This window comes from Phascolarctos cinereus, unplaced genomic scaffold, assembly GCF_003287225.1.
Source record: "Phascolarctos cinereus isolate Bilbo 61053 unplaced genomic scaffold, phaCin_HiC Scaffold_3;HRSCAF=262, whole genome shotgun sequence".
Classification (NCBI taxonomy): Eukaryota; Metazoa; Chordata; class Mammalia; order Diprotodontia; family Phascolarctidae; genus Phascolarctos; species Phascolarctos cinereus.
In genome coordinates, this window is record NW_027555736.1 from 251,401,184 (window position 1) to 251,411,813 (window position 10,630).

Genomic DNA, 10,630 nt, shown 5'->3' on the forward strand with positions numbered 1-10,630 from the left:
TCCTTTTATAAGGGAGAGCAGAAGTGTAGACAGAAGCAACTGCCACGAAGAAAGAAGCCAGGACTCCAGGAGCAATGCTCCTTGGGCCAATCAGATACAAAGACAGATGTTGCTTATACTCCCAAACTAGAGACCTCCACGGCAGTAATCCTGCATTTCCTATCTTCCTATTGGCTCTCTCATAGAGACAGTAATCTGTTTTCCTCTGGGTTTGGGGAAAGTCTACTTCCCTTTCTTTATTTTAGATAATTACTTTATTATTATAAAGAATATTAACCATAGGCTTTTGCTAGTTTGGGTGTATTTACTGGAAACAGAGTTAGGAAAAGTAAATTCAAGGAGAAACATCCTGAGGAGAAATTTAAGAATAGAAATACTACTGGGGTGTTTTTTGGCAAAAGTACTGTCCCTCACTGGGGCTCAGAGCTAACAAAAAGATAAAGAGAATTACAGATCCTTTTATACTACTTCCCAGAGTAGAGACAGAATGTTAAAATTATGAAACCCATAGGGAAGCAAGTCAGTAGTAGGATGAAGGGGAAATAGGAGTGATTGAACACTGATGATCAACATATATACATATATAATGCAAGTATATACGTACATATTTGTATATGTATATATACATACATACATACATACACACACACACACACACATATATATATATATATAAATGTATATATATATGAACACTTTGTAAACCTTAGAGCACTATATAAATATCAGCTATCATTATTATTATTATTCCTTCTTCTCTCTTTACTATTCCCGGGTGTCATATGTGAGCTAAGCACAATACTAATGATTTTTATAAAAGGTCCCCTTTTCATCAACTCTAGACTATTATTAAATTGACATTGCAACAGAAGTGACCCAAAGAATTGTGAGTCAAAGAAGTGCTCTGACAGTACTGCCTACCTGTTTAATTTTGGAGGCTCTTGCCGTTAACTTCTTAGAAAATAGAAGCACTTTCCGGTTACTACTATTGTTTAAAAAACACAGGGTAGGGAATTGGGGGAGGCAAGAGGCAGAGCAAACATAACTACAGGAATTAGACCTTACATTTATAGAATATTTTATACTTTACAAAGCCTTTCCATATACATGATCTCCTTTTGATCCTCACAACAACCCTGTGAGGTAGGCAAGGCAGGCATAGTTTGTGAGTAGCAAAGCTAGGTCACAAATTCAGGTCTTATATTTCTGAATCCAGTGCCTGTCCCACATTATATCATGTTTCATCTCTTCATAGGAAACAAATATATAAAAATTAAGTCAGCTTCTATCCCCTTTGGTCCTTGCCATGTGGAAACTTTGCTTAATCCTAATTTTATGATTCTATAATACTTGCCAAACCATACACTGTGCAGAATGATAGTCCATATACATTCAGGAGGAAGTTTTCTCCTTTCTACCCTGTTATGTATTTGTCACGTCCAGGACATGACATAAGCTTTTCTTGACTCATTAATTCAACCTAGGACTACAAGTTCACATGGGAAGAGCACTGGACTTTGACCTGGCCTCAAGTTCCAACAAATTGAAACATCTTTTTCCTTTGGTCCCGTTCATTCCCTCTGTTCTGTGGGAATAAATCTTCCAAGTGACAATGGTAACAATTCTGATATCCTCTGGTGGCTTATCATTTGGATTCCTATGCCAGGAGAACCAAGTCAAGTTTTCCCGTTCTTTAAATTTATTCTTCTTATAGGTTTCCAGATTAATCTTCTATATTCCCCTCAGCCGATGGAGAAAACAAGTACCCTCTTCCCTTTGCATCACCTCTCTGCATCCTGTATATCTGAGCCTCTGTATCCTCACCTATAAAATGAGAGGGCTTGTGAATTAATTGTACCTCCTTGGGCTACATATTTACCTCCTCACCCAGAGAACAACTTGACCACTAATTGCAACAGTTGATACCCGAGCTGGGGTACTGGAAAAGTTGGCCAAACCCTGTGAGGGAAGTAGGACAAATGTTATTACCCTTGAATTTACAGATAAGGAAACTGAGGCTTGGAGAAGTAAAATGATTTGCCCTCAGTCACACAAATAGTGTCAGAGCTAGAATTTTAAGTCTAGGTCTTCAGTTTCAAAGTTCATTCTTCCTACAACATCATAGAAGTCTCCTTTGTGCTACTTAACAATGAGCCTTGGTAGAGCTTTGCTATTACTAAATTTGGGCTTTAGCTTCTGCTGTAGTATCATTGTAACCGCTCTGGACAATTATTTTTTATTCTTGAGAAACCAATACTTTTTTATTTATATGTGGCCTTTTTCTAAGCTCAGGAATCCAGGATCATCACCTAATTGAGTGACATTAAATCTGTGGTTCTCCAGCCAAATGTAATTCAGATTGAAGATGAACCTTTTTGAGACTTCCAACTTCCATATCAGAATAGTCACATAAGCCAAATAAGCTCCCTAAAGCATCACAGTAGTTCAGTAGCTCATTGGGAAGCAAATGTTATTCAGTTTTCTCCGTCATGTTTGACTCTTTGTGACCCCATTTGGAGCTTCCTTGGCAAAGACACCAGAGTGGTTTGCCATTTCCTTCTGTAGGTCATTTTACAGATGAAGAACTAAGGCAAACAGGGTTAAGTGACTTGCCTAGGGTCATACAGTAAGTGTCTGAGGACAAATTGGAGCTCAGGAATATGAATCTTCCTGACTCCAGGCCTGGTACTCTATTTACTATGTCACCTAGCTGCCCATGGGGAATGAATAGCGATTTCAAATACTGTACCAGATATAAATGAAGGAAAGGAGAAGGGAGTGCAACTTAAATTCTCATTCATCTGCACAATGTCCCTGTGAAATAGGTGAGGAACAGGTATCATTATCCCTGTTTTACAGGTAGATAAACTGAGGCACACAGAGGTGATGTATCCAATGTTACACTGTAAGTAAATAAAAACAACAACCTTGGACTGAACCTAGGTCATATTATCTAACTACCTTTCTATTATTGCTCTACCCACAAAACCTTGTTTCAATTTAAAATTTTAAATATATATATATGAATATACACACACACATATAGACATGTATGCATATGTATATGTGAATATATGTGTATACACACATATGGAGAGACAGAGAGAGAGGGAGAGTGAGAACCTATGAAAAAATAAATCTCTGATTTAATTTTTTCATTAAAGTTTGGAATGCCCTTTAACATTCAGTAAAGGAAACCAAGGTAAAGTAGCCACAACTGCATTAAAATCTTTTAGTTAAAGCCTTCACTAATAAACAATGCTAGTCATTATAAGAGGCTGACATTTGGATTCCAATAAGGAAAAATTCTATGGATGAAAAATCCTTTTCCAGATCAAAGTTGGGAACATCGATACCTCGTCTGGTTTCATCAGGGTCTTAAGTTTAATATGAAAACATCATTTTCTCCTACATCTATCCTCAACAGCACCTGACAAAAACCTTAAGAAGTCTGCCTACTGTATCTTTGAAGCATCTGTGATTTCGTTAGTGGGAAGCACCCTACCTCTCCAGAACTCCCTCCACTGAGGCAGATAGCAACTCATTATGACTTAGATAAGTCTTGGAGAAAGGTCACTTGTCCAGGGTCACACAGCTAGAAAGTGTCAGAAGTGGGGTTTGAACCCAGGCCTCCCTGAATCTAAGTCCAGCATGTTCTCCTCTGTACCATGCTGACTACTACACAAAATGTAATGAATGCATTTCTCTTCTGATTTTTTAAATGAGAATAATGCTTTCCCATATTCCTTCTGTGATGATGGAACTAGGACCAATTCTTTTCAGAGGGAAGCTAATTTCCATTCAATAATTATTAACAGTGAGAGCTATTTAACAGTGGAATAACCTGCCTATAAAAGCATTGTGTGCTATCTCCCTTCTTTGCAGAGATTTTGAACTATGGGTGTGAGAGGCTGCATGTACGGTCAAGTTGGCATTGATTAATTTTGCTAGATTGCTATTTTTTCTCTCTTTAAAAAAAATCATTGTAACTGATGGCTCATTGGGCAAAGGAGGAGTGATATATTCCAAAATGAAAGTAATAATATACAAATAGTTTTAAAGTTGTGTGTTTTCTGTCCCTGGAAATGTTCAAGCAGAAGGCAGATAATCAATTGACATTGTAGAGGGGTCTCCCGAATCAGACATTCCTGCCTTTCCATCTTTAGGATTCTGTGATATCCCTATTTTCAGCAAAGAATTAGGGTGATGTGAAGCAGCCCTGGTAGAATGAATAAAAAGCCTTAGAACCATGAAAACCCGGGTTTAAATCTCTCCTCTCCTCTGACACGTTATGGATGTGTGATCCTGGGCAAGTCATTTAACCTCTTAATGCTTTAGGAAACTCTTTAAAACCAAGTTGCAGAAAAAATGCTGACTGGCATTTGTAGAGGAAGTTTCTTCATCTAGGACTTCCCTATATTAATGACTAATCCCTATCCCTACTTAGAGTGATACAGCTTTTTCTTCCTCTTGCCCCTAGGTGGAGAAAAAAAAGCATTAACAATACTCATAGTTAATACTCATGCAGTGCCTTTAATCCTGGAGAACTGGAGGTGCTAGAAAAAGAGTATCACTATCTCCATGTGGCAGATGGAAAGAACAAAACAGAGAAACTAGATAAATAACTTCAAGTGGAAGGGAAGGGAACAGAGATGTTAAGATAGGAGTCTGGGCACGCCTATGAAAATGACAACAAAACTCCTTTTCTAATTGGGAGAAGGGAAAAGAAGGAGCCTATATAATGAACAATCTGGGTGATAGACAATCCTTACTTTTTTTTTCTCATGTAAAAACAACAGGAAGGAAGAGAAATATCAGCAAATAGGCTATAAGAGCAAAGATGTCTATTTGAATGCCGCACTTTGCAGACAGACAATTCTGGACTTGAACTGGTACACAGTGGAGCCAGAACACACAGCTTTGCCAACAGAGCTGTAGGGAGCTCATAGTTGTACCACAGAGGCCAAAACAGGGGCCCACCTTGGAGTTGATGTTCTGAGGGCAAAGCAGTGGAGAAATGATCAGGGATGAGCTAAGGCAGGCACATGAGGACAGCACTGCTATTTAAGGCATGACTGCTCTCTGGTAAGTATTAAAGCAACCTGGTTACAAGTTCTTTCCATACTCTACATTGGGACTGTCTGTTAACAAACACCTAACCACCATCATCACTAGAACGCTTTAATCAGGAAAGAACACAGCAGTCTCTGAAACTAGAGTTCTTTCAGGTTTTAATATAGATTTGCAGGACCTGAAAGGAAAAACCTGTCCAGTTTCCTGTATAACCTTGGGCGGGACTAAAATTTGCAATGGTGTTTCCCTTCCTGAGTATTCCCAGATGCTGTACCTGTACTTTTCTTTTTCGAGATGAGGAAGAGGGCTAGAAAGTGTCCCTGTCAATGACAACCACTACTACTTCTCCACTCAATCACGGCACTTAAAACAAAACCCTGTTTAGAAAGGTGTAGACAGCAGCTGCCACAGAAGGGGAAAAGGGAGGAGCGGAGCGAGAGAGGGAGGTGCTGTAGTAAGTTTTGTGCTATTACCTGAAAAGTGATGGAGTAACTTGGAATATGGATCACTAGAATACCCTTTCTCCCCAGCTCCTCTCTGCTTATTCCCAAGAAACCTCCCAGGAGCACAAAAGAGGCTTGGTAAGGGCTTACGGGACGATACAACACAGGTGAGAGAAGTCATGAATTGTGCTGAGCCCTAGCTCCCAGGGCCCCAAAGAAATATAGTTCTTAGAAATTCAGGGTGGACTCTGAAAAGTTCTTCGTATTCTTCCTTGTTGAACGTTGCCTCAGTGGGGAGAGGTAAGGAGAAGTCCTATGGTACTTCCTTCTCCCAATCCTCTTTAGAAACCAAAGACTTGGCCAGAGGCATGGAGCGGAAAGGTTGAGTGAAAGAGTGCCTGGAAGGCCCATTCAATCTAAAGTTCCCTCATTTCCTGCCCAGACTGGCATGGAGCTTGGCTTCCAAGGCCATCCGGTCAAAAGTGCGCGTGTTCGTCTCCTCGCGCACCTTTTCTCGTACGTGGAAAGAAGCGCGGGCAGTGGAGCGGGCATTCTCCAAGGCGCTCCGCCTCTCTCGGGACAGGCGCTCACTCCGCTCCCACTTGCGTTCGATGGCCTGCTGCAGCTCCCGCCTGCGGCTGTCTTCTTCGCGGTCCACCTTTTCTTTGTTGGCCCGCTGCGCTCGTTCTTTCTCTAGCCGACTCTGCCCTATCCGACGGGCTTTCTGCTGCACCGCCTCCGACACCACCTGCGTCGCATGCTGCATCCGCTGTTCTCCTGCTCTGGCCAGCGCCTCCAGGTGCTCTTGGTGCTCTCTGCCCTTGCGCTCAGCCACCTCCTTGGCCCGTCTGCCTTGCAGTTCTTCCCTCCGTGCTCTCTCTCGCAAATGCCGGCTTCGCTGTTCCATCAGCTGCTCATAGTTTTCCTGCGCCCGTTCCAGACTCGCTTCCAGTGACAAGCGCAGGCCCTCTTGTTCCTTCCGCTCTTTCCGGGCCAGCCCCTGTAACAGTGCTTCGTGATGTACCCGCTCGGCCCGGCTGAGCTGCTGCTTCTCCCTCTGTAAGTAAGTGTCCTGTTTGCGCTTGGTCCGGGCTGCCCTCTCCGCCCGCTCCCGCTGGGCGTGGTCAGCCCGCTCTCTCTCTTTCTGCCGACCTTCTTCCCACAGCTTGAGGTTGTGCTCTTGTTGCAGCTTACGCATTCTGTCTTCCAGGGCCGCCCTCTGAGCCCGCTCTAGCCGAAGCTGCCCTTGCCTCTCGACGAGCTCAAGCCGCTGTGCCTCGCCTCGAGCGTACTGGCACCGCAGCCGCCTGGCAGCCTTCTGCTCCTCGCGGCCCAGCCTCCCCAGGCGCTCCTCCACTTGTGCTGCCCAGGCCTGGCGGCATTGCGCCAGGGCCCGCTGCTTCTCCTTCTCCTCTTTTTCCCGCTGCTGCACGCCTTGGCCCGCTGCTGCTCCCACTGGCCGTGGGCAAATGCTTGCTGTTGGCGAAGCAACTCTTCTTCCTGGTGGCGGGCCAGCATAAGGGCGGCAATCTTACGGTCCCGCTCTGGCAACCCACGGAGGCCCCTCTCCTCCTTCACCTGGCGCACGATTCTTTCCACGTGGCGAGCAGTCTGGGGTGAGTGGCACAGGTCGCTCAAGCTGAAGCTGCGACCTGACAAGGGCGTCAAGGTGAGGGCGGACGGCCGAGTCTGGGAATTGGGGGCTGAGGCAGCAGACCCTGGGAGGAGGCCACTGGTGGCTGGGCTCCGGGGCAGCCAGTGCTCCCTTAGGCTGTCACCACTGTAAGACGAAGAGGAGGCCCCAGATTCTGAGCTTAGGGCCCCTTCTCGCCGGCGGGACAGTGAATCTAGCGAGTGGCTCTTTTTGCCTGGTCGGGAAGCAGCTGGACTAGGCTTGGTCCTAGCTGGGGAGGGTGACGAAGAGGATTTGCGGGGAGCACGGGGAGCGCGGGGAGCAGGTGAAGCTGGGAGGCTTGAGCTGCTGCTGCAGCTACTGTTGCTGCCCTGGGCTGCAGTCGGGACGGGGCCTACGGTTTGGGCTGGGGTGGTGGAGCTCAGGGGGGTGAAGAGACGCCGTTTTTCCTCCTTGATGATGCGCTCCCGCTCAGCCCGGCACTGCTGTAGCTTGGCTAGGCGGTCTGCCTCATACACTTCATAAAGTCCTGTAGCCACCCGCATAGAGCGGCCTGGCGCCTCACGCACCAGATCTGCCAGCGCCCGAGGCAGCAGCTCCACAGGCTTAACTGCACACCTAGCACAGGCCTCCAATGAGCGGGGGCTGGTGAGCACGTAGCGGCTGCCCTCTGCTTCTGGGCAGTCAAAGTTGAATAGATCAAGGTGCAGCATAGGCGACTGTTCCCGCTGCCGGCCTTCCCTGTAGCTTGCCAGACCCTCAGCTTTGCTGGGTACACCTGGTGGGGCAGAAGATGTTGCAGTGGGCAGTTGCTGGGCACCAGTAGGGACAGAGGATGCAGATGCAGCTGCTCCATCTTCTCCAGCACTGCTTGGCTCAGCTCCTGCCTTTTCCTCTTCCTCTTCCGGCACAGGGTCCACCATGGTTCAGCCCTGTCCAGTTTGTGGAGCAGCTGTGGAAAACAAGGGGAAAATTAAAAAAAAAATCAGATAGATTCACAGAAAGCAACGATTTACCAAATTGAAGAACTAGAAGGAAAATCAAAGTTTACTTAGTCTAATCCCTGCCCAAAATATGAATTCTACTGGATTACAGCCTACTAGACAATTTATCATTTACCTCCTTTTGAAGACCTCTAGTTATGGAGAACTGAAGGCTTTTGTTTCTTTTTAAGACTGCTGAATTGTAAGGAAGTTTTTCCTTGTGTTAAGCTGAAATTTTCCTACCTGTAACTTCTCTTTAGTTCTAGTTTTGACCTCTGGGACAAACAGAACAATTTTAATTCCTCTTCTACAGTAGAACCTCTCAAATATTTGAAGACAGGTATAGAAGTAGGAACAACTCGGTATAATAGAAAGCATGTAATTTGGAGCCAGAGAATCCTATCTCAAATTCCTATTCTACTACTTACTGATTGTATCCTTAAATAAGTTACTTTCCTCTTTTGCAAATAAGGTTTTAAGGAAAAAAAAATTTTTTTCTTCCGGGGGTTGAAGAAGCTGATCTTTAAGGCTCCTTTCAGCTCTCAATCCTGTGATCCAATCAATGTCATCTCTAAGCCATGTTTTCTCAAAACTATTCAGCTCAGATTCCTTTAGCTGAACTCCTTATATATGCACACTTGGGCAGCTAGGAGGCACAGTGAATAGAGGTCCAGGCTTGGAGTCAGGAAGACCTGAGTTCAACTAGCTGCGTGACCCTGGGCAAGTCACTTAACCTATTTGCTTCAGTTTCCTCATCTGTAAAATGAGCCAGAGAAGGAAATGGCAAACCACTCCACTATCCTTGCCAAAAAAACTCTAAATGGGGTCATGAAAAGTCAGACGGGACTGAACAACAACAAAAATGCACACCTCAACCTTTATTCAAGCTTGTTGATGACCCTGCTACTTAACAGATGTAGCCTGAGGAAGACAGTGTAGAAGGGAACCATCACCTCCCTTGCTCTGGACACTGTGCTCCCCGCTTAAGCCCCTAGCCCTTTAGGATAGATCTTTACTAGAGTGAACATTCAATATCTGTTGAAAGTGAAATGTGCTTAAATGCATTCCCTGCCTCTTTTCCCCTTACCGACCCCATTCCCACCCCATCCCCCACTACCATTAATCCGATAATGGATTAGGTAGCAGGCTAGCCGAAAGGAAATAATAATAGTGGTATCCTAGAAAGCCAAGCTGGAGGAGGGGAAGGAGAGGAGAAGGGGGGGGCCAGAAAGCAGTTCCCATCGCTCTTCCAAACAGAGCCTGTAATCTCTCAGGGCCTGAGATTCTACTATGCCGGGATTCAAGGGGTCGTCAGTGGCGGGGTGGGTATCCAAGCTCCTGGTTACACAGAATACAATTTCCTTCCTAATTGCAAATTGCTAAGTCATGACTAGGGAGAAGGTGAAGCGATTCCACCCCCACTCCCACCCCCCCATATGGAGGATTCCTCGGAGGATTAACAGTATTTATTTAGGGCTTAAACCAGCAGCCTAAAATACAGAGAGGATCCAGCTTCACAAAGAAAAATACGCAAATAATGCCTTTCAAATTAAGAAAGTGAATTTGTGCAGGAATCCCCCTGCCTTAACCTATTTGAAGAAAAAGTTTATAGATCACTCCTAGGACTAGGAAGAGCCTAAGGAAAGCGGGCTAGGGTCATGGATGTGACTCGACACATAAAGGACCCCACGAGTCTCCAAAATCTATTTCAAGCAATCTCAGGTTCTTCCTTAGGGGTGGAGGAGGGGACTTTGGGCTATGGATACTCTGTGCCCCCAGCAGCTGGTGCAGCGGACCACTGACACAAAGCGCCCTTCTAGCCAAGCGGCCCTTCTGTTTCCTAGGCATCCCACGGTCACTGCGGGAGCTCTTAGAAATTCCTCCTCTAGTACCCCTCAACGCACACACTCTACCTAGGAGCCACCTAATTGAAGCCCACCGCACGGCCGCCGGACCCGACCACACCACACAGCTCCCCAAACGCCGCCTCCTTTGCCACTCTCACCCCAACCAAGAATTCCAAGGGAGACAATCAAAAAGTACCCGGGGAATGGCATCCTTTGCAACCGAATCCCAAGCGCGATTTACTTACTACACTTTCCCGGGTGCTGGAGGCAGCTCCTACGGCTTTTGTTCCCGTGGTCCCTCGGTTTGGCTTCAGCCCATCCAGCAATCTGTTCAGTGGCTGGATCAGGTTACCATGGGCAGCTGTCTCAACACTAGCGGTAGCGGCGGTGGCAGCAATAGCATCAGAAGCCTCTCCATGGTTCCCAGCAAACCTTGCGCACATACGACCTACACTCGGGTGGGGGAGTGCAAGAATTCCTCCTTAAAATAACAATGCTTCCCTTCCCTCCCTTCACACCACTTTTCAAAAAAGGAAGGACAGCTCCATCTCCTATGCATCTTTTGGTCCCTAGCTTTAAAAAAAAAAAAACACAAACCAATCCGAAGTCTGCACAGGTCGGTTTTCCACCGCCCCCAGCTCCTTCTGGCGG

At 45.7% G+C, this 10,630-nt stretch overlaps 1 protein-coding gene across 1 annotated transcript; it reads right to left on the reverse strand.

The window, feature by feature from the left end:
- Positions 1 to 731: 731 nt before the first annotated feature.
- On the reverse strand, positions 732 to 10,382 carry CCDC177 (coiled-coil domain containing 177). Its single transcript, XM_021004846.2, is given in 3 exon segments — positions 732 to 6,947; positions 6,950 to 8,101; positions 10,225 to 10,382. Coding segments are annotated over 2 exon segments (2,127 nt in total). The 5' UTR covers positions 8,073 to 8,101; positions 10,225 to 10,382; the 3' UTR covers positions 732 to 5,943.
- Between the last annotated feature and the right edge of the window lie 248 nt (positions 10,383 to 10,630).